The sequence below is a fragment of the Aquarana catesbeiana genome, linkage group LG13, assembly GCF_042186555.1.
Source record: "Aquarana catesbeiana isolate 2022-GZ linkage group LG13, ASM4218655v1, whole genome shotgun sequence".
NCBI classification, from domain to species: domain Eukaryota; kingdom Metazoa; phylum Chordata; class Amphibia; order Anura; family Ranidae; genus Aquarana; species Aquarana catesbeiana.
In genome coordinates, this window is record NC_133336.1 from 193377504 (window position 1) to 193402756 (window position 25253).

At 42.0% G+C, this 25253-nt stretch overlaps 1 protein-coding gene across 2 annotated transcripts in view; it reads left to right on the top strand.

The window, feature by feature from the left end:
• Positions 1-1489: 1489 nt before the first annotated feature.
• Positions 1490-25253, top strand: part of LOC141117206 (low affinity immunoglobulin gamma Fc region receptor III-B-like) — a 69475-nt gene continuing 45711 nt past the window's right edge. For both annotated transcript variants that reach the window (XM_073609916.1, XM_073609917.1), the window contains exons 1-3: positions 1490-1590; positions 5546-5566; positions 12293-12550. In XM_073609916.1, the coding sequence (XP_073466017.1) occupies positions 1560-1590; positions 5546-5566; positions 12293-12550 (310 nt within the window). In that variant the 5' untranslated portion in view covers positions 1490-1559. The remainder of the gene's footprint in view (positions 1591-5545; positions 5567-12292; positions 12551-25253) is intronic.

Consider the following 25253-nt stretch of genomic DNA (forward strand, 5'->3'; position numbering starts at 1 on the left):
TGGGATAATAATGAAGCTGCTTTGCTGGTGATACTGATGGAGTTATTGCAAACAAATTTTCAAAGGCTTTTTTTTTCTAGTGATATCAAGAATAATATTATTATGGTTGTTATTTTGGGGGGGTTTTTTCTGATGCAAGTTACCACAACACCATTATCCCGTAGTTTTTAAGATCAAAGATACAACTATGTTGGTGTCCCTTGTTAATTTTACATTGTATTTTATAAAATGTAACTGTCTACTCCCAAACTGTCATTTGAAGTAAAACACATAGCCAAGTATTATTCTACACAATTTTTTTATTGTGCATTAAAAAAAGAAAACAAATAAAATTAGACATGCTATCTGCCAATAGAACTTAACCAAAAAGTGCATTCTATGCATCCAAAAATATAACAAATCAAATGATTATTCAACCAAAAAATAAAATAAAAGCCTCATGCATGTGTCCTGCTTCTTAATATAAGGGGTCAACAATGCCAAGAGTTGGTGAAAGCAGGGGTCCGTCATCTGGAGATAATTCCGAAAATCATCCTGATTATTCTCCTGGAGCTCCCGCAGCAAAGTCATATGACATAATTGGTCACGATTAATAAAGCAACCAATTTTTGGTCCAAGAAATCCTCCTCCTCTTGTTCCTGGACTGGACTTGGGTCAAAGCAATAACTCCAAGGCCAATAATAAATAACACGTTATCTCTTCCGATTCCGCAACATGGCTGGTTGACGAATGGCCGTTCAGAAACGAACTGAAAAACGCAAAGTGAAAAGCACGAAATGAAAAGTGCAAAATGAAAAGCGCAAAATGAAAAGCGCAAAATGAAAAGCGCGAATCAACACTCACCAAACTTCTACTAACACGAAATTAGCAGAAGGAGCCCAAAGGGTGGCACTAAAGGGCTGAAATACATGCAGTACGTCACTACATTCGTGTTTGGTACATCCTTGCCGTTTGTATGCAAGACAAGTTCCTGGCCAATGCCCTTCAGACAAAAGTCTAAAGTTTCGTCTGCGGAAAATCCAATCGTGTGTACGAGGCTTTAGACTGGGATGTCATTAAAGTTGATGTGCGTGTAAAGGCAGGTGTCCCAATACTTTTGACAATATAGTGTATATAAATGTTATCTCTATTGTGGTAAATTTGATGCCTCTCTATAATTAGTGCTCAGTCACTAGTCAAGGCAATAATTGTGACTGCTTTTTGATTTTCATGCTGTTATACTAAAAACAGAACAGCCAGAACAATAAAAAAGAAAAAAATCATAAAATAATATTTAAAAAATAGAAAGAGTAAAGGGGAACTTGCAAGTGATTGTTGAAAAGGAAATGTTTATTTATTATATGTTCATGTGATTAATTAAGTAAATATATCATAAGCCTTGCATTTTAAAAACTTAATACTGTAAATCTGCAGATTTTTAAAGCACGTTTCATACTTCCCCGTAGCGATTTCACAGAGGACATAACATCTCCTCCTTCTTCCTTCCTTCATATTACAGACACATCTTTTATAGTTAAGTTGGTAAAAAAAAAATTCTTCTTGCACATTTTTCTGTCATCATGTGTCCGGAATTATCCATAATATTGGTCTGTAAGTACAGTTCACTTAAATCTATACCATGTTCTCATGTTGTAGCATTACATACATACCTAATTATTGGGAACAAAAATATTATAACAATCAATTCATAGTTCTGTCCACACCAAGCTGGTCAAAGGAAAAAAAATACTGGTTATGATTTGTTTTTTTCGTTTTGTTTTTTTTTACATTTAAAGTAGATGTAAGTCTTATTCAAATGACATTTAGCTTGCTAAAGCGCTGTGTATTATAAACAATTGCATTTATTTAAAATACAATATATGTTTCACCTGTTTTTTTTAATCTTTTGCTCAGTGCTGCTGATCTCCTGCAGCCTCCTTACAGTCACTTAAGGGAGAGAGTTCAAAATCTGGTACAACCAATCAGCTTTCAGGATTTTTATTGTCAAAGCTTAGATGAACAAGCCGAAGTTAGAAGCTGATTGGCTACCAGGCACAGCTGCACGGGATTTTGCACTCTGCAGTTTAAGTAAATCAACCCCTTAGGCTACATTCACACCCGAGTGTAGCGTTTTTGAGCAATTTTCTATGTTTTTTTTGTGTGTTTTTATGCGCCATTTTGGTGTGGTTTTATGTGCGACTTGTGCGCTTATATGCAATGTTTTTGGGCTTTGGCGTTTTTTTTATCAGCCAATAGAGAAAACTATTATCTGTTGCATCATTTGTTGCTAGGTATTTCAGCTTTTTTAGCTCTCCCATTAGCTTTTATTTCTTCTTTTATTGTTATTATTCATTTATTATAATGTTTTTTCGTTACGGTAACGGGTTCGAGTTCCGTTTAGGTTAGGGTTAGGATTAGGAGTTGGGGTTAGGGTTATTTATTATTTTATTTATTAATTTTTATTTATTATTATAAAAATAATAATAAATGAATAATTAAATGTAAAATAAATACACAAATAAATAAAAATCATAACTAAAAAATAAATAAATAAAATAAATTAATAGATTAGTAACAAGAAATAAATAATTGACCCTTAACTTTAACTCTTACCCCTTAACAAAATAAAATTATAATAAATAACTAAACACCCTAACACAAAATAAATCATTATTATTATTATTATTAATGTATTTTTGTTAGAATTTGGGTTTTTATTGTTATTTTATTATTATATTATAATAATATATAATAATTAATATTATATCATTATTATATATATAATATTATAATATATTGTTATTTTATTATTATATTATATATATTATTATATATTCATAATAATAATAATAATAACAACAATAATGTATTTAATATTTTTTTAAGGTTAGAGGTTAATTATTATTTATTAATGTGTTATCACATATTATTCATTTATTGTACTTATTTATGATGATTTTTAGTTATTTGTGTATTTATTTTACATTTATTTAATTATATATTATTACTATTTTATTTTACCATTTGAGCAAACACACAAAAACGCATGAATGGCCGTTTTGAGAATACAAACACACCAAAAACGCTCAAATCTGCCCGATTAGAGCTACAAAAAAAGCTCCAGAACTTTTTTGAGCTTCAGGCGTTTGGCTTCAGGTGACATGGAGTGGAGATGTGAACCGTCTCCATAGAGAATAATTTATATTTCTTACTCCTGCGTTTTGGAACTTTAAGTTACAAAATACTGAGGTGTGAATGGGCGCTATCTACCTGCATGCATCTTAATGAACATGCATGTATAAATGTCCAAATGCACATGACGTTTCTCAAGTCAATATAAAAGTCTGGTATTGGGCTTAAAAAATTCCAGAAATACACTCACCGGCCATGTTGTTAGGTACACCTTGCTAGTACCGGGTTGGACCCCATTTTGCCTTCAGAACTGCCTTCATTCTTCGTGGCATAGATTCAACAAGGTGTTGGAAATATTCCTCAGAGATCTTGGTCCATATTGACATGATAGCTTCAAGTTCCACCACATCCCAAAGGTGCTCTATTGGATTGAGATCTGGTGAGTGTGGAGGCCATTGGAGTACAGTGACCTCATTGTCCAATGGTGAGATGATTAGATCTTTGTGACATGGTGCATTATCCTGCTGGAAGGAGCCATCAGAAGAAGAAGGGTTCACTGTGGTCATATATTGATGGACATGGTCAGCAACAATACTCAGGTAGACCATGGCGTTTAAACGATGCTCAATTGGTACTAAGGAGCCCCAAAGTGTGCCAAAAAATTATCCCGAACACCATTACACCACCACCAGCCTGAACCGTTGATACAAGACAGGATGGATCCATGCTTTCATGTTATTTACAATAAGTTCTGACCCTACCATCTGAATGTCAAGACTCATCAGACCAGGCAACGTTTTTCCAATCTTCTATTGTCCACTTTTGGTGAGCCTGTGTGAATTGTAGCCTCAGTTTCCTGTTCTTAGCTGACAGGAGTGGCACCAGGTGAGATCTTCTGCTGCTATAGCCCATCTGCTTCAAGGTTCGATGTGTTGTGCATTCAGAGATGGTATTCTGCATACCTTGGGTGTAACGAGTTGTTATTTGAGTTACTGTTGCCTTTCTATCATCTAGAACCAGTCTGCCCATTCTCCTCTGACCAATGACATCAACAAGGCATTTTCCTCCACACAACCGCCGCTTACTGGATATTTTCTCTTTTTTTCTGACCATTCCCTGTAAACCAGAGAGATGGTTGTGCGTCAAAATCCCAGTAGATCATCAGTTTTTGAAAACCAGCCCATCTGGCACGTCATTTCCCATTCAAAGTCACTTAAATCCCCTTTGTTCTCTATTCTGCTGCTCGGTTTGAAATTCAGCAAGTCGTCTTCACTGCGTAGTAAAAGTCACTGTATTATATATACAGTATGTTGGATAAAACAGATTTGAATGGCTTCCTGTTGCATTCATTTACTCATTACTAACACACTAAGGTTACAATTACTAATTAGATTATAGAGGAATTTTTTATTTTTTAAATTTTTTTATAACCAAAGTACTAATCCAACCTCTATGTAGGTTCATGAAGGAATTTTGTTTTTAGGTTTTTGATCGTTGCTGTCCAGGATTTTTTGTTTTGTCTTTTTCTGCAAAAGAACTGAAGGCATTAAATGGAAAATTGCTATTTTCTTCTAAAGGTCTCAGGCACATTGGGCAATTGTTTAATATTAGTTGGTCGCATTCATTTGACTTGTTCTTTTTGTAGATTCTTCCAGCCACGTCTTTAGTTATGAGTGTCAGGAAGATACCCCAACATTTATATCCATACAAGGAATATAGACACCTTCATCAAATCACTATGGAATGTATAGATGTCCATTGTTCAAGAACAGGATGGGAGGTGTGGAAGTTGTGGAACCGCCCTGTTCTAGTTACATAATCCCATCCTTGGTGTCAAGAAGGCTTCATAGGAGTTAATCCTTCAAATTCAATGACTGAGGTGTGAATTGTCAAAAAGCAGGGTAGAGATGGTACAACGGCCTTACATATGGAAGACAGGTGGTGTAAAAGGCCCTCGACCCTGTTCAAGGATGGTTGTTCCAGTTTGATGTAGATGGCCTCCTTCATGCTTCTTAAGAAGGGTTGTCCTCTCTGTCCCTCCATAATGTTTGTAAACCCCCCCCTGAAAGCCAGGCATGTCTTTACCACACATTATACTAGCATTTCCTGTGACCGCACATACCAATGTATGGCAATATGTAGTGATAATGGCACATCTATTTGTAGCTCTATATGGGAGCGTTCATAGAGGGTGAAAATGCTGCCACATCAATCATAGAGTGTATGCAAAGGCAGAAGTGTTGGGGAAACACTTTTATAACAAGATTTTTCATTCTTGTTGAAGAAAAAGGTAATACATATTTTTATTTTCGAGATGAGGACCTAGACACTTTACTATCCTCTGTGAAAGAAACCCAATTTATTAATTTAAATAATTATATAGTTAGATAGTACAAAGTATTTTTTTACTAATCTCTTTGTGTCTCTTTTACAGTGCTGATTATGGGGAAAAAAGGTAAGTAGACATGATTTGCTGGGATAACTTTTCCTATGCTTAGCTCTCAGTGGTCCCTCATTTGGAGGGACTGTCCTGCTTTTGTAACTAAATCCCTCTGTTTGTCTTTCATGCCTAATACGTCTTTTTTTCCCCCTAGAGTATAGCAATAGTTGTTTCTTTTGCAACAAACCTTTCAATCGTTCTTTAGATTAGCCTGTCTCAATCTTTTTTACCAAGATGAACCTCTAAAATGAATTTTAGGTCTTGAGGAAATCCTACTTAAACCAATTCATCAGCAGTCAGTGGAACGAATGGTCCTAGTGTAGGCAGTATGTTAGTTAGGCACTTGGCTGGCCCAGGCTAGGAAGGAGTTAAACCTGCTTCTGCAGTTTCCCAGTCTTTTCTGGGCTCTGCCCTCTCCCCTTTGATGTAGATAAAAGGGGGAAGGGCTCTGTATGGTGGGATGCTACTGCCTGCATGGGAGAAAGGCAGGACAAGCCTAAAGATGTGATCTCCAGTTACTTCCCAAAGTTCCCACTCAGGATAATGTTACAACGTTTTTAGTGGAGGACTGCTGCGCCTTGCAGTCCATCGGAAAGCACCGAGAGTCCAAAGACCTGCCAAATCCTGGAGAACACCAAACATGGACTACTACCTTAAGGAGGTATGCCTGGGTAGTTACATAGTTACATAGTAGGTGAGGTTTTAAAAAGACACAAGTCCATCAAGTCCAACCTTTGTGTGTGATTATAAGTCACTATTACCTTGTATATCCCTGTATGTTTTAGTCATTTAGGTGCTTATCTAATAGTTTTTTTAAACTATCGATGCCCCCCCCCCCACTGGGACCACCGCCTGTGGAAGGGAATTCCACAATCTGGCCGCTCTTACAGTGAAGAACCCTCTACGTAGTTTATGGTTAAACAACTTTTCTTCTAATTTTAATGAGTGGCCACCTATCTTGTTAAACTCCCTGCCGCAAAAAAGTTTTTGTTATTGTGGGGTCACCAGTACGGTATTTGTAAATTGAAATCATATCCCCTCTCATGCATCTCTTCTCCAGAGAGAATAATTTCAGTGCTCGCAAGCTTTCTTCATAACTAATATTCTCCAGACCCTTTATTAGCTTTGTTGCCCTTCTTTGTACTCACTCCATTTCCAGTACATCCTTCCTGAGGACTGGTGCCCAGAACTGGACAGCATACTCCAGGTGCGGCCGGACCAGAGTCTTGTAGAGTGGGAGATTTATCGCTTTATCTCCGGAGTTGACCCCCTTTTTAATGCATGCCAATATTCTGTTTGCTTTGTTAGCAGCAGCTTGGCATTCTTCATGCTTTTGCAAAATCCAGATACACCACGCCTACGGGCCTTCCTTTATCTATATGGCAACTCACTTCCTCATAGAAGGTTAATAGATTGGTTTGCAAGAATGATTCTTAATGAATCCATGCTGATTACTGCTAATGATACCATTTTCATTACTAAAATCTTGTATATAGTTCCTTTTTATCCCCTCCAAGAGCTTACATACTATTGATGTTAGGCTAACTGGTCTGTAATTCCCAGGGATGTATTTTGGGCCCTTTTTAAATATTGGTGCTACATTGGCTTTTCTCCAATCCGATGGTACCATTCCAGTCAGCAAACTGTCAGTAAAAATTAGGAACAATGGTCAGGCAATTACGTGACTGAATTCCCTAAGTACCCTCGGGTGAAAGCCATCCAGTCCCAGTGATTTATTAATGTTAAGTTTCCCGAGTCCAATTCTAATTCTGTCCTCTGTTAGCCATGAGGGTGCTTCCTGTGACGTGTCATGAGGATAAGCACTGCAGTTTTGGTTACTAAAGCCCCCCGATTCACTTGTGAAGACTGATGAGAAGAATACATTCAATACCTTTGCCATCTCCCCATCCTTTGCAACCAGATGTCCTTCCTCATTCTTTATGGGTGCAATATGGTCTCTCCTCCCTTTTTTATTGTTTACATACTTAAAGAATTTCTTGGGGTTTTTTTTGCTCTCCTCGGCTATGTGTCTTTCATGTTCTATCTTAGCTGCCCTAATTGCACCCTCACATTTCTTGTTGCATTCTTTATAAAGTCTGAATGCTGATCCCTCAACCTTGTGTTTTTTGAAGGCTGTCTCCTTTGCTTTTATATGCATTTTATAGTGAAATAGAGATAGTTAGGGCACTGTATTGCCAAAGATTTCAGTAAAAGTTGCATCAACTGTTCGAAGCCTGGTCTGAAGTTCTTTAAAGGGGTGCATGATGTTACAGGGATTATGAAAGAACTAGGGTTAGTAAAGCACATATGGGGTATGTAAAGCCACTACTGCAAGGTAACGTGGAAGGACAAGTTTGAGGAGGAATGCAGCTGCTATGGGGAACCAAGAACTAGTGCAAAGTGCATTGCAGCCAGTCGGGAAGCGTGGTGCCTAGTGTAGGTGATGGGACTTTTGGTATCAAGGGAGTCGGTGTTCTGACTCTCTCCCTAGTGGTATCCCAAAGCATCCAGGATGGAAGCTGCGTTATGGAGACCCAGAGCCTGGCCACATGGTATGGAGAATGAAAAGAGTTAACAAGTGTACACATGAGGTCCATGCTAAGTGCATGGTGGGACCCCATTCTCTTACTGGGAGTAAGGTGATAGAGGTACACTGGACTAGTGGATAGGGCATATGCTCTGCAGTGTCCCTCCTAAATACAACATACACCCGGCAACAGTGCATAGTGACACAGGATAGCACTTTCCAGAGGAAAGCTACACTTTTATTATTGCACACAGTGGTACAGCTCCTCTCTAAGTTGGGGTACTGCCAAGTTAGACTTTCACATGAATGAGGCCCTGCCTGGTCCTGGGCAATGATGAGCGTGTACACGAGGAAAGGTACCCCCATGTGCAGGGTGAGGAGGCACCCGCCCATGCTTATATTTGTGGCAAGTGGAAAGAATTCCCCTTACATTGGTAGTCAGAGGAAAAAATACTCCTTAGAATGGTGGTCAATGGCAAGAATGTTCCTTACATTGATGGTCAGTGAGAAGAATGCTTCTTACATTGGTGATCAGTGGGAAGAATGCTCCTTACATTGGTGATCAGTGGGAAGAATGTCCCTTACATTCGTGGTCAGTGGGAAGAAACCCCTAGCATTCTGAGCAGGGACCCTGTTTGAGAATGGCTGTTTTAGATTCTTGCATTGGCTAATTATAGATGCAAATATAAAGTAAAATAAGCAGTGAAAAAGCCCTGTGGGGTTTTAATGACCATTCTTACACTTTAATTTGTCATGACGGCATTATCGGGGTTTGACACGGTGTGTGTCCATTGCCCAAATTTTCTGCGCTTTTTCCCATGTTAAAAGGTTGGGAGATATTCCTATTTACCACAAATGGTAAACCACACCTGCCCACCATATCTCCTTCAGATCTGCGCTATAGCCGAATGACGGCTACAGTGCGGATCTGCTTTGCCGGGAGGCCGTCAATAGACGTCCTCCCCTTTGCACGCTCGCCACGCCCCCCTGAAGGGTGTGCGCGGCACGCACTGTGATCACCCAAGTCAATGAGACTCGGGTGATCACAGATCGGAGTAAGGGGTAGATCCTGGCCCCTTACCACATGATCAGCTGTCAGCCAATGACAGCTGATCACGTGATGTAAACAGAAGATCGGTAATCATTTTTTTTTTCTTCTCACGCTGACAGCAATCTTCTCAAGCTGACGGTAATCGTTTTTTTTTCTTCTCACGCTGAGAGCGTGAGGAGAAAAAAAAGCCGATTACCGGCTTCTGTTGAAGGGACATCGTTCTCGAAGAGGAAGAGGCAGAGCCGCCTCATATGTGCCCACCAGTACCAGCTGCCAGTGCCACCTGCCAGTGCCACGAATCAGTGCCCACAGTGCCACGAATCAGTGCCCACCAGTACATAAGTGCCAGCAATCAGTGCCACCTATCAATGCCTTCAAGAACCACCTATTAATGCCCACCAGTGGTGCCAATCAGTGACTCATCAGTTCCACCTAGCAGTGCTGCCTATCAGTGTCACCTACCAGTGCCGATCAGTGCCCATCACTGCCACCCATCAGTGCTCATCACTGCCACCCATCAGTGCCCATCAGTGCCAGCTATTAGTGCCACTCATTAGTGCCCTTCAATGCCAACTATCATTGCCCTTCAGTGCCACCCATCAGTGCCACCCATCAGTGCCACCTCTCAGTGCCCACCAATGCCACCTATCAGTGCCCACCAGTGCCGCCTATTAGTGCCCATCAGTGCCGCCCATCAGTGTTGCCTTATCAGTGCCCATCAATGCAGCCTATCTGTGCCCATCAGTGCAGCCTATCAGTGTCCATCAGTGTAGTCTCATCAGCGTACATCAACGAAGGAGAAAAATTACCTGTTTGCAAAATTTATTAACAAAATATAAAACGATTTGGTATTTTTTTTTTTAAATTGCTTTTTTTTACATTTTTTTTAACAAAAAATAAAAAACCCAGAGGTGATCAAATACCACCAAAAGAAAGCTCTATTTGTGGGAAAAAAATGATAAAAATGTCATTTGGGTACAGTGTTGTATGACCGCGCAATTGTCATTCAAAGAGTGACAGCGCTAAAAGCTGAAAATTAGTCTGGGCAGGAGGGGGGCTTAGGTGCCCAGTAAGCAAGTGGATATTATAACATAAATATGTACAGTATCTCACAAAAGTGAGTACACCCCTCACATTTTTGTAAATATTTTATTCTATCTTTTCATGTGACAACACTGAAGAAATGACACTTGTCTACAATGTAAAGTAGTTAGTGTACAGCTTGTATAACAGTGTAAATTTGCTGTCCCCTCAAAATAACTTAACACACAGCCATTAATGTCTAAACCGCTGGCAACAAAAGTGAGTACACCCCTAAGTGAAAATGTCCAAATTGGGCCCAATTAGTCATTTTCCCTCCCCGGTGTCATGTGACTCGTTAGTGTTACAAGGTCTCAGGTGTGAATGGGGAGCAGGTGTGTTAAATTTGGTGTTATCGCTCTCACTCTCTCATACTGGTCACTGAAAGTTCAACATGGCACCTCATGGCAAAGAACTTTCTGAGGATCTGAAAGAAAGAATTGTTGCTCTACATAAAGATGACCTAGGCTATAAGAAGATTGTCAAGACCCTGAAACGGTTTAACAGGACAGGTTCTACTCAGAACAGGCCTCGCCATGGTGGACCAAAGAAGTTGAGTGCACGTGCTCAGTGTTATATACAGAGGTTGTCTTTGGGAAATAGACATATGAGTGCTGTCAGCATTGCTGCAGAGGTTGAAGGGGTGGGGGGTCAGTCTGTCAGTGCTCAGACAATACGCCGCACACTGCATTCAAAGAGTGACAGCGCTAAAAGCTGAAAATTGGTCTGGGTAGGAGGGGGGCTTAGGTGCCCAGTAAGCAAGTTGATATTGCTTACTGGGCGCCTAGTTGTATCAAAGGGGTATAAAGGTTTTATTATTGAAGTAAAAAGGGGATATGGGAGAGAGAATAACTTGGATGTTTGAAGAAGGGTTGATTTGTTGGTATATCTTGTAGAGAATGTTTGGTCGGCTAATTAGTAGATATGTGCGATTAGTTTTGTACGTATCGAAAATTCGTATGAATTTCCATAAGTTCGTACATGTGGGAGGATCTGAAATATGAATTGCTATGCTTCCGAATTTTGTACGAAATACGAAATTTAGTTTATGAATTTCGGATCCAAATTCCTAACGAACATTTGTAATTGTTATGAAAACTTAACAAACCTAAAAGTTAAAAACCCAGGATGTCAGCACAGCACAGAGATGGGGGGGAGCCCCTCATAATGATAAATTCATCATAACGAACATTCGTAATTGTTACGAAAAGTTAACAAACCTAACAAAAATACTAATTTGGGGGATCCCTGTGTAGAGAATTTGAGTAGTGGATTCAACATGCCCAGGTTTTACTAAATCTGGTAGGGTTGTCTTTCATTATATGTATCAGCTCTTCTATTTCAGCTGTTTGGTAACATGCAAAATTTTATACCAACCCCCCTAGTAAAAGTGTCCACACTGGTTGAGAGACGACTGAAAGCAACACAACTTCTTGTCAATAAACTCAATAAATTCAATAATCCTTCCTTTAGGTTAGGTTTAGATGGCCATTGTACCTCCTGTTGTAAAACAGCCTGTTGTGTACAGAATTCGGTAGTTCAAGCTGAAGACACAAAAGTAAAGTAGTCAGAGCATTGACTAATCTCTATACCAGCTCACTTCGTCAGACATTTCTCGCAGTCAAAGCAAGGCTAAAGACGGGAAGATTCTGCTATGCTGTCTCTTTATGTACTGTAACTTATAGTGCTCTGGGAATCCTTTGTCATGTATAAATCTATACTCCTAATAATATAATACAATTGAATCAAACACATTATTCTATTTTGGAGGTCGTATAATCCCCTTCGGGATTAGTCAGATTGCCACCTCTACCCTTCACCCACTTTTAGGGTTAATTGAACCCAATTCACAGGCCATGCAACAAACTCAGCCAATAGCAGGTTGGTTTAGAGAGCCTATTCAGTGTCAGTCTATACCTGTGCAAAACCATCGGGCCAAAACAGATTTATATCATAGAGAGCACAGGTTAAAGTATTGGCTGCAGAGAAAATATATTCTACAATGTTTTACAGATCTTTGACTGTATCTTTTTTTCTGTACAGTCTCTTTATTAATTGTTATGTACAATGTCTTACCTTGTAGGATATGCAGTGAGACCTGTGGTGACCTTCAACCCAAACTGGGACAAGATCTTCACAACTGAGTCTCTAACAATGACCTGCAATGTGAGGTCACCTATTCCAGCAGATATGAGCTACACCTGGTACAAGGATAATAATCTGATACACACAGGACAAAGCTTTACAATTGGACATGCAGCACAACATAACGGTGGGAATTACCAGTGTAAAGGCTCCAATACTGACAGAAGTGACTCCGTCAGACTGGATGTCAGTTCTGGTGAGTAAATATTCTGTACAGGGAATGTGTTATGGCTTTGGTCAACGTATTTACCGTTAAATTCACAAGTTTATAAAAGGATATTTATTGTTACAATACTACTGTATATACAATCTTAGTTTTACAAATGGGCAACTAATACAGAGTGAATCCATCACACTCGCTTTGCAAAGCACTCTTGGATTTCTACAAAAAAGTCCAGCACTGGCTGCATGTTTAAGGGAAACTTGTACTAAGATAAAAAAAATCACCCAGATCCCTTTTGGCTTAAAGTGTATCTAAACCCAAGAATACAAATTGAATGTATTGCAGCTTACCTTTCCCTAGATGTCCCAGGGTGTGTGACAGTGCGAGGTCCTAAAACTATGAAAATGGTTGTAGAAAGTACACAGGGTACACACATACACAAGAGTGCAGGACTCCGGAGTGTCGATTATGAGAGGAGACTTTGGTATTCTCAGATTGGGCTCCATCGTTTGGGGATTTCAAAAGTGCTTTGGGAGGGAAGAAATCTCCAATCCAGTGTCCAGGTCTTGCTGAAGACCAGCAGGATGTGGGTCCAGGTGCACACAGCCCTTATAATGGTAGGTTTGGGCATAGCTCAGGACTTCCATTAAGGTGTGCCCCTGATTTGGGACAGGGGTGCTCTACTCAAGAAACAACTTCATGCTGGAGGAGAGATTCTGTGTCCACAGGACTGAGAGAGAGAGAGAGAGTTGAGACGGCTGAGAGACTAAAAGAGTCTAGAGACTGGGAGAGCTGAGACGACCAGGTGAGTCCAGGGGACTGAGGGAATATTGAAGCCTCAGAGGTGTGAGAGAGCCTGGGGTATCAGAAGAACCCTGAAGTAGAGGCCAGGGAGTAGGCCTGTGCAGCAGGGTGCTCTAACAAAATGTTGAGAGAGCCAGGAGAACCCAGAGAGCTGGGTAAGACGGTCTGAGAAACCAATGTAAAGAGCAATAGTGCTGCTTATGTTGCGCATTTTATGTTATCTGGGCATTTTCTTTTATCTGGTTAGCAGCACTATTGCTCTTTACATTGGTATATTTAAAGTAATACTAAACACACACTGATTCATTTACATTGCCCCTTCTATTTCTGTATATGGATGATGGCACTATGATTATTTTGAAAAAAAAAAAAATCGAAGTACCTTTTTCCTAATCGATATACAGCTGTCACATGACCCAGGACCCAGATCATTCCCAGCCTGCCTGCAGGGAAACATAGGCAGGAGGAGCTTCTAGTCCTCTGCCTCTGGTCACATGTTCAATATAAAAAAACAGCCTTTGGAATACAGAGTAAAAATAAATAATTAATATAAAAAAAACTGCTTTAAATTGTCATACAAATATATATTTGAAGTCAAATGTTTATTATTTTTTGGCAATAACATTTTGTGGGCAATTTTCTGCCTGTAACAGGCTGTGTCTTGCCCCTCCAGCCTGTGTCTTAGAATAAAAGGGAGGTGAAGCCTCCGTTAATCTACAAAAAACCAACCCCTATAGTGTTTAGCTGGTTAATAGGCATGGAGGAGGAGGAAGGGAGTGGGCTGTCATTTACCACTGTGTATACACCCACATGTGTGACTCTATAGTCACATGGGCTGCTCAGATGTGATAGGGAGGAAAAGCTCAGCATAGAAACTCACTGAAAACTGAGCATGTGCAGAGCAGCCAACACTGCACTGCAAAATCCCCAACTACATTGGGGACTTGGAGATAGAGAGCAGCTGGATCATCCAGGATTTTTGCAGAATACAGAAAATAAATCCCACAGTGACTGAGTATGAACAACATGTAACACACCATTTATTGATAGTTTTTTTATCCCTTTCATGACTAAGCCTATTTTTGAAATTTGGTGTTTACAAGTTAAAATCCGTATTTTTTGCTGGAAAATTACTTAGAGCCCCCAAACATTATATATATATTTTTAGCAGAGAATCTAGAGAATAAAATGGCGATTGTTGCAATATTTTATATCACACAGTATTTGTGCAGCTGTGTTTTAAACGCAATTTTTTGGGAAAGGTGACACTTTCATGAATTTTAAAAAAACCAAACAGTAAAGTTACCCCAATTTTTTTGTATAATGTGAAAGATGATATTACGCTGAGTAAATAGATACCAAACATGTCACGCTTTATAATTGCACGCACTCATGGAATGGCAACAAACTACGGTACCTAAAAATCTCCATAGGCAACGCTTTAAATTTTTTCTATGGTTACCAGGTTAGAGTTACAGAGGAGGTCTAGTGCTATAATTATTGTTCTTGCACTGAGGTTCGCAGCAATACCTCACAAGTGTGATTTGAACACCATTTACATATGCGGGCGCGACTTCCGTATGCATTTCTTTGCTGCGCGAGCTTGCGGTGTCGGGGGCGCTGTAAACATATTTTTTTTTCTTATTTATTTTATTTATTTTTATATTTATAAATTGTGTTTAAAAAAAAAAAAAAAGATTGATGACTTTTATTGCTGTCACAAGGAATGTAAACATCCCTTGTGACAGTAATAGGTGGTGACATGTACTCTTTATGGAGGGATCGGGGGTCTAAAAGACCCCCGATCCCTCCTTTGCACTTTAAAGTATTCTGATCGCCGTTTTTGGCGATTCTGAATACTGTGTATCTTTTTAAAACCGGCGCCATTGGCAGCCAAGTAAACGGGAAGTGACGTCATGACGTTGCTTCCGTGTTTACGATTAGGAGGCTGGAACGAAGCCGCTAACGGCTTCGTTCCAGCCCGTCCCCAGCCCCGTAAGATTGGCGGGAGGCGGCGGGAGGGGGGGACGTCCCCTCCCGCTCCTCCGGTATAACAGCCGAGTGGCTTTTAACCGCATCAGTTGATATACCAGGAAAGCCGATTTCCGGCTCTTAAAAACAGTACTGGGATGATGCCTGCAGCTGCGGGCATCATCCCGGTATAACCCTAGAAAGCCGGTTACGCACATCTGCGTACGCTCGGCTAGAAGGGGTTATGATGTGGGTTTAGAGACACTTTAACAGACCACAAGAGAGCAGATAAAAGAAATGTATTGTAAAGCCTCGTACACACATTCGGATTTTCCGCAGACAAAACCTCTGACTTTTGTCTGAAGGGCGTTGGCCAGGAACTTGTCTTGCATACAAACGGCAAGGAATTGTCGGACAACAAACACGAACGTAGTGACGTACTAGATGTACTACGAGCTGATAGAGAGGAAGTTCAGTTGTCAGGCGCCACCCTTTGGGCTCCTTCTGCTAATTTCGTGTTAGTAGAAATTTGGTGAGTGTTCATTTGCGCTTTTCATTTCGCGCTTTTCATTTCGTGCTTTTCAGTTTGTTTCTGAATGGCTATTGTGGAATCAGAGGAGATAACGTGTTATTTTTGGCCTTGGAGTTATTGCTTTGACCCAAGTCCAGTCCAGGAACAGGAGGAGGATTTCTTGGACCAAAAATTGGTTGTTTTATTAATCGTGATCAATTATGTCATATGCCTTTGCTGCGGGAGCTCCAGGAGAATAATCCGGATAATTTTCGGAATTATCTCCAGATGACGGATCCCTGCTTTCACCAACTCTTGGCATTGTTGACCCCCCATATTAAGAAGCAGGACACATGCACGAGGCTTTTATTTATTTTTTTGGTTGAATAATAATGATTTGATTTGGTATATTTTCTATATTTTTGGATGCATAGAATACACTTTTTGGTTAAGTTCTATTGGCAGATAGCATGTCTAATTTTATTTGTTTTCTTTTTTCAGTGCACAATAAACAAAAATTGTGTAGAATAATACTTGGCTATGTGTTTTACTTCAAATTACATTTTGGGAGTAGGCAGTTACATTTTATAAAATACAATGTACAATTGACAAGGGACACCAACATAGTTGTATCTTTGATCTTAAAAACTACGGGATAATGGTGTTGTGGTAACTTGCACCAAACCTTTGAAAATTTGCCATAACTCCATCAGTATCACCAGCAAAGCAGCTTCATTATTATCCCATTAAAGAAGAAGAGAATTGTGCGCTGCATTTCCAGATTTCATAATTTGCCGCGTGACGAATGTTAATTCTCCATTACGAACGCTAGTTTATAAGACCAACCGTTTCTGGCTCGTCCTTGCTTCCGAGCATGCGTGTTTGTACTTTGGACTTTTGTCCGATGGACTTGTGTACACACGACTGGAAAATCCGACAACAGACATTTGTCTGCGGAAAATTTATAAGCCTGCCATCCAACATTTGTCCGCGGAAAATTCGACAATTGTCCGATGGAGCGTACACACGGTCGGATTTTCCACCAACAGCCTGTCATCACACATTTCCCGTCAGAAAATCTGATTGTGTGAACGAGGCTTTAGAGTTTATATATACCTCACCTCTGCTAGGAGTAAAGCCTCATACACACGATTGGATTTTCCGACGGGAATTGTGTGATATCAGGATGTTGGTGGAAAGTCCGACCATTTGTATGCTCCATCGGACAATTGTTGTTGGATTTTCCGTGGACAAATGTTGGATAGCAGGCTTTACATTTTTTCATGGACATCGGTCTGTTGTCGGATTTTCCGAGCGTGCATGCTCGGAAGCAAGGACGAGCCAGAAGCGGTCGGTCTTGTAAACTAGCGTTTGTAATGGAGAATTAACATTCGTGACGCGGCAAATTATGAATACCCAAAATAAGCGCACAATTCTTTCTTCTTTAATGGGATAATAATGAAGCTGCTTTGCTGGTGATACTGATGGAGTTATTGCAAACGAATTTTCAAAGGCTTTTTTTTTCTAGTGATATCAAGAATAATATTATTATGGTTGTTATTTTTTATTTGGGCAAGTTACCACAACACCATTATCCGGTAGTTTTTAAGATCAAAGATACAACTATGTTGGTGTTCCTTGTTAATTTTACATTGTATTTTATAAAATGTAACTGCCTACTCCCAAACTGTCATTTGAAGTAAAACACATAGCCAAGTATTATTCTCCACAATTTTTTTATTGTGCATTAAAAAAAGAAAACAAATAAAATTAGACATGCTATCTGCCAATAGAATTTAACCAAAAAGTGCATTCTATGCATCCAAAAATATAGAAAATATACCAAATCAAATCATTATTTAACCAAAAAAATAAAATAAAAGTCTCATGCATGTGTCCTGCTTCTTAATATGGGGGGTCAACAATGCCAAGAGTTGGTGAAAGCAGGGATCCGTCATCTGGAGATAATTCCAAAAATCATCCGGATTATTCTCCTGGAGCTCCCGCAGCAAAGGCATATGACATAATTGGTCATGATTAATAAAGCAACCAATTTTTGATCCAAGAAATCCTCCTCCTGTTCCTGGACTGGACTTGGGTCAAAGCAATAACTCCAAGACCAATAATAACACGTTATCTCCTCCGATTCCGCAACATGTCTGGTTGATGAACGGCCGTTCAGAAGCAAACTGAAAAGTGTGAAATGAAAAGCGCGAAATGAAAAGCGTAAATCAACACTCACCAAACTTCTACTAACACAAAATTAACAGAAGGAGCCCAAAGGGTGGCGCTAAAGAGCTGAAAAACCACATAGTACGTCACTACGTTCGTGTTTGTTGGCCAATCCTTGCCGTTTGTATACAAGACAAGTTCCTGGCCAACGCCCTTCAGACAAAAGTCAGAGGTTTTGTCTGCGGAAAATCCGATCGTGTGTACGAGGCTTAAGTCTAGGTTCATATCTATGCGATTGTGGTTGATGTGGTTTTCAGGAATGTTTTGTGGTGCGTTTTTCAACCCGTGTTTTTGATGCGGTTTTGCATGCAGTTTTATGGATTTTGCATTTTTTTTCTCTTTAAACACACCGTATATAGCTGATTGCTAAGGAGCCGTCCGGGAAGCTGGCCGCCACATCCTTAATAACCGATAAGTCATCAGCTGTCAGCGAGGTTCCCCACTGACAGCTGAATTTAAAAAAAAGAATTGCCAGCAAAAAAATAAAAAATCGGGAACAAAAGGGCCTGGTATGGATTTATGGATTTGGGGGGAATCTGACATCGTTTTTTTTCCTGAAATTTTTGTTTTTGCTGTCAATTCTTTTTTTTTACATTCAGCTGTCAGCAGGGAACGCCTCTGACAGATGATGACTCATCATTTGTTAACCACTTCAGCTCCGGAAGATTTACCCCCCTCCTGACCAGAGCATTTTTTGCGATTCGGCACTGCGTCGATTTAGCTGACAATTGTGCAGTCGTGCGATGTTGTACCCTATGTATGTCCTTTTTTTCCCACAAATAGAACTTTCTTTTGGTGGCATTTGATTACCTCTGCGGTTTTTATTTTTTGCGCTATAAAAAAAGAGCGACAATTTTGAAAAAAAAGTCAATATTTTTTACATTTTGCTATAATAAATATCCCCACAAAATATATAAAAAAACTAATTTCTTTCTCAGTTTAGGTCGATACGTATTCTTCTACATATTTTTGGTAAAAAAAATCGCAATAAGCATATATTGATTGGTTTGCGCAAAAATTATAGCGTCTACAAACTATGGAATAGATTTATGGCATTTTTATTATTTTTTTTTTTTTTTTATTAGTAATGGCGGTGATCTGCGATTTTTATCGTGACTGCGACATTATGGCGGATACATCAGACACTTTTGACACTATTTTGGGACCATTGTCATTTATACTGCAATCAGTGCTATAAAAATGCATTGATTACTGTGTAAATGACACTGGCAGGGAAGGGGTTAAACACTAGGGGGTGATCAAGGGGTAAAGTGTGTCCTAGGGAGTGATTCTAATTGTAGGGGGGATGGGCTTCCACTGACATGACAGCGATCACTGCTCCCGATGACAGGGAGCAGTAGCTCCCTGTCATGTCATGAGGCAGAACAGGGAAATGCCTTGTTTACAAAGGCATCTCCTCGTTCTACCACTCCTCACCTCAATCGCGGGCCACCGGCAAACATCGAGTTCCTGGGACCCGCGGGCATGCTCCCGCAGCGGGCGGGCGCGCCCGATAGGCGGCAAATTTAAAGGGACGTATAGGTACACCCATTTGCCTGCCTGTGCCATTCTGCCGACGTACATCTGTGTGACGCGGTCGGCAAGCGGTTAAGGATGCAGCGGCCGGCTTCCCGACGCGCTCATTAGCACCCATCTGTACACAGTGTTTTTAAAGTGAAAAAAGGAAAGAATTTTTGGTGGAACTTCATTGAAGTCTATTTACACACAAAACACAATCTGCTGCGAGAAAAAAAGTCCCTGACCCTTTTCAAAAAACGCAGTGCTGCAAAATGCACAAATGTAAACTAACATGACTAGTGTAGTCCAGATGTACCCCATCTTATCCCTTACTGTTTTGCCACCAATACTCCAACCCCTTTTACCATCCTAAATAATGAGACCACACCTTTTCTCCTGGAGTATAAATGGCCATAACATCCTCTTTTATTAAACAACTGTATAAATACTTCCAATATCAACTTAAATATAAATAACATATAACCTCAGAGAAAACAACATGTTTTAACCCAATCTGTTGGTCAATGACAGAGCTACCCCCTTTTTCACCACATATCAAAACAGTACACTGCAGGAACCATGTTTCAAACTGATAAGGCCTCCAGCTGTGCCGCTCGGAGACAACCCCCTCCCGCAGTGCAACATACCGGTATTCCTTTTCGGGAATACACAGGAGGGGCCATACTATTGATGACCCCCCACCCCTTTTTCCACATTTTATTTACCGCTACTGACTCGGTTGAATTGATGATAGGCAACTCCTATCCTCATATTGATTAGTGGTTCCAAATTAATAATAACTACTGCAGTAGGGAACAGACACAAAAGATACGCTCAGCATCTTTCCAAATTACTGTTCTGCTTTATTATGACGCAATTGAAGGTTTTTATGCACATGATTAGAGTAGGTATCACATTAATATTACAATTGTAGGTTTATCGTAACAAGGGGCGTTACATAGGCAGGCTTATTCTAATCAGGACTCAAAAGAATGTAAACATTTACTGAAAACATTATTAGTGCCGTGTGCACAGTGAGGGCAGAGTGCAATACATACAAAATACAATACAATTATATACAGAACTTACAAATTTCCATTACACTACCGTCACCGACCAACAGCAAAAACCAGCCACGGCCGAAAGGATGAAACCATATCCTTAAGGGCCCCTCCATACCCTCAAGGCCCGTTGTATTCCTTCCTGCAACCCCATGGTCCATAGATCAGTCCCCACATCTGTGAGGTGAACCCCATCCCTTCGCAAATAGAGGCCTACATTTATCTCCAACTCTCTATGCCGAATCACCATGCCCCCTTGCTGAACCAAAAACCTCCCCACCACCTTATTGACTCGTATACGAGCCTTGTTGATTCGCACCACAGACCTTGCATTGCGCCACGATGTTCGTGCCACAATATCGGACCATAACAGCAATGTGTTCAGAAAAATAGCATGTATGTGCAACAGATCAGCTTTTACATCTGCTATCAATTCCCTGACCATACGCACTCCCAAATCGTTACCTCCAGCGTGAATGACCAACGCATCCGGAGGTCTGTCTAACCATGCGTATCGTTCTACCTCTGTAACCACTCTACCCCACACCTGGTCTCCCCAGCCACCTGATAAAAGCCTCACTCCTTGATATGCCTAACTGCCACCCGTCTGGTCTTGCATCATCTCTCCTTGCCCCCCAACAAACGTAGGAGTGTCCCAGTATCCAGACGAGGCATAGAGACACTCCATCTGAAACGAAAAGACAACAAGGCAGGGTGACATCACAAAACAACAAAACTCCACCACATGTGTCCAACAACCAAAATTATTGTATATACTTTTTTTTTTTTTTAATTCCACTACTAATTGAGGGCGAATGTATGTACGGAATCTCTTTGATTCCCATCTACCGATCCTCCGCACAGCTGCCTCATCCAACCCGCATCTGGCAGCTTCTGTAGCCGCCCCAATGCGGAAGGAGTGTGAGGCGTATGCCTTCCCGTCCAAACCTATCCCAGATAAGCATTTCTGAAACACTGCCACAAATTGAAACCTTGATAGGTAAGAACCATCCTCATGACATAAAAATGGTCCCTCACCTACCGGTCTAATCTTCCCAAAATCACCAACCGTCCTTACCGGACACACCGCTGATCCTGGCAAGGCATACAGCCACACATCTATGCCTTTTCCTAATTGATCCGTTTTTGACCTCAGCCGTAAACACACCTTATCCGTTTATGACCGCACATCCTGTACCAAAATACCCCCCGTGTCCTTTCTGGACGGACTGACCAACTCCCCTACCCGAAAAGCCCCAAAAAACGCCAGCGAAAAAGCCGCTGTAAACAGTAAGCACTCATAACCTGAGTTACACACCGACCCCAGTTGTTCACAAATTGCCGACAGGTTTGCGAAAGTGACCGGCCGTCGGTTATCCTTTTTCTTGTGTCCCCTCCGGTACCCTTTTAATGCCTGCCTCAACCAAAAGTCCTTCGTCCAATCCTCTTTCCCCTGTAACTTAAACAGAAATGACAACGCCGCCAACTTCTTACCAATAGACGATACCGCCACCCCGTTTTCCATGTTTCTGGACACAAAATAAAGGTCCAATAATCTCACCTCCCCGCCGTCTTCCCCCGCCCCAGCTTCCTGGACAAGTCCCAACCATTCTTTCCATACCTTCACATAGACCGCCCATGTGGACTCACTCACAGACTGTTGTATCCATCCTGTGGCAACTCCAAGGCCAGCTCCCAGATCCAACCCGGCTAAGGAATTCCTTCCTTCTCTGCAGCCGGAGCTAATTCCCTGAACCTGTCCCACTGAAAGCGAGACAGCGAATCAGCCAGTGTGTTGTCAATCCCAGGTATATGTACAGCGTATATGAAAATATTCAATTGCAAGCACCGTAGTACCAACTGTCGTAGTAGCCTTATGACAGGTTGGGAAGACGCTGACATGCGATTGACTACCTGCACCACCCCCATATTGTCACAGTTCAATCTCAACTTTAAATTCTGACAAGACCGTCCCCACAACTCCATAGCCAGTACTACTGGAAACAAATCCAGTAATACCAGGTTACGCAGTACCAGCTTTCACCCACAATTTTGGCCATGGTTCCGCGCTCCATTGCCCCTGAAAAAAAGCGCCCTATATCCAGTAGATCCCGCCGCATCTGTAACCAACTCCACATCGAAATTACTTACCGGACCCGACAGCCACACCGACTTCCCGTTGTACTCAGTCAAAAAATGATACCATACCTTTAGGTCCTCCCGATGTTCTTTTTTAAGCCTAATGAAATGGGCCTGTGCTTTTACCCCAGCTGTAGCCGCCGACAGCCCTACCCATGGGGATGATCCTGCAAGCAAAGTACAACTTACCAAGCAAAGATTGAAGATCCCGCAGTTGTATTTTCTTCATCCCGTGGATCTGCCGTATTTCCTTCTGCAAGTCCACTAACTTTTCCTGCGGTAACCTACATTCCATTGCCATTGAATCAATAACAGTGCCCAAAAAAACGAAGTTCTGTTGTGGGGCCCTCTGTTTTTTCAGTTGCCAGGGGCACTCCAAACCGTTCTGCAATGTGCTGCAACGTTGACTGTAAAATCGCACACACACTTGAAGAAGAAGGGCCTATACATAGGAAGTCATCCAAATAGTGTATCATAGATTCAAGCCCGGACACCTCCCTTACAACCCACTCCAAAAAGGAACTGAAAACTTCAAACATGGCGCAGGAAATGGAGCAACCCATGGGCAAGCATTTGTCCACATAAAATTGTTCCTGCCAGTGGCATCCCAACAGTCAAAAGCTATCCGGGTGCACTGGAAGTATCCTAAACGCCGCCTCTATATCAGCTTTTGCCATCAGCGCCCCCTTTCCATATCGCCTGACCCATCCAACTGCCGCATCAAACGAAGTGTATGACACAGTGCATGCGTCTGGGTCAATGAAATCATTAACCGAGCCTCCTTTTGGAAATGATAAGTGGTGAATCAACCAAAACTTATTCGGCTCTTTGGCACCACACCCAGTGGAGACACCACCAAGTCTTTTAATGGTTTTGACCCAAACGGGCCGCCCATCCATCCCAAAGCCACTTCCTTTGCCAATTTATCCCCCACCACCCCCGGGTGTTGCAATGCAGATTTTAAATTCCGTGCTACTGGAGGAACCACCTCCAATGAACATGGTATCTTGAACCCCTCCCGAAACCCTTCGGTGATCAGTAACGCCGCTTTCCTATCCGGATACTTACTTAGGAAAGGCTGCATCCTTTCCACCTTCACCGGCATCATCCCTCTTGTGAGCAGACTCCCCAGTACGCTTTCCTTTTTTGAAGCCCCGAGACAGGGTGTGGGCTCCCCCACACCCTGAACATTCGTGGTTGAATTTTCACGATCTCCCGAACTTACAGGATCCCTCATTAAACTGCCAGCACACCCCCCCATTTTCTGCAGGCCGGTAGTCCTGAGGAGTGAGTACCCCCGGCCCCCCCCCCTGAAATAACCGAGGCGGGGCCCTAGCCCCAGCGTTGTTGAAACTCCTCATCGTAACGTAGCCACGCAGTTCCCCCATAAACTCTGTGTGCCTCTCCTAAAGCATCCATATAACAAAACAACCCCGAACAATGTTCGGGGTTCTTTTCGCCAATGACACTGGCCATGATAGCGAACGCTTGTAACCAGTTAACAAACGTCCGCAGTATCAATCTATATCTCCTCTTCTCCTCATCCTCCTTCTTGGAATTGTCGGGTTTAACCCTATCCAGGTTTAACTTTTCCAATGGCAACAAGGAGAAATTTTCCACGTACTCCCCTTTATAAATTTTTTCTTGAACTTTCTGCTTCAAATGCGCCCCCAGCGGGCCTTCGAAACAGACGTATATCTCGCATTTTGCCGCATCTGCCAGCCTAACCACATCAGTCCTTCCCTTAGGTTCTGTGGCCCCCTTCTCACCTGCCGTTTCCTTGCTCGTCACCTTCTCCATCGTCGTGGTAGCTGGTACCCCTGTGACCGTAGCCCCCTCTGCCCCCCCTTGTGCATCCCCCTGCGGAACCTGCCCTTGTCCCTCTCCAAAGCATCCTACCAGGAACCTCAGCCCCTCCAATAGCTCCTGGAGCTGTCCCCCGGACCCCGAACTGGCGGACGTGGTACCCGCCAGTTGTTGGACAGGAGCCTGTCCCATCACTCGCTGCGAAGGTGTCACTGTCCCCCCTGCATTCGTTGCCACCTCCCCCAACAAACCCTGCAAAGCATTAGTAAATGATAAGTTATCACTGGACTTACCGGGCTGACCAGGAGTCTTCCCAACAGCCGCCGTGCTACTCTCCCTCGCCGGTTCCAGATGCCGTGGCTCCTCCTCCTCGGACACCTCGTCTTCAGACTGTTCCCCCTGCACTGGGACTGGCGTCATAGGTAGCGTCATAGGTAGCCCCCCAGTTGAAGCCCTCCTGGAGGCCGTAAGCACCCTCTGTTGTGGGGCCTGCGATCCTCTGCGAACCGATGCCGATCCCCGCTGCCCTGAACTTCTTGCAACTGGGCCAGCCTGTTCACTGCTCCGTCCGCCATCTTGGGAAACCTCCCCCACCCGCGGCGTCGCTCGATCCACGACTCCCTGACATTGCGGCTCTCGGCGGTGGTCTCCCCTTCTGTCCACCCCCCTCCGCTCGTGTAGAGCTGCTGGGGAC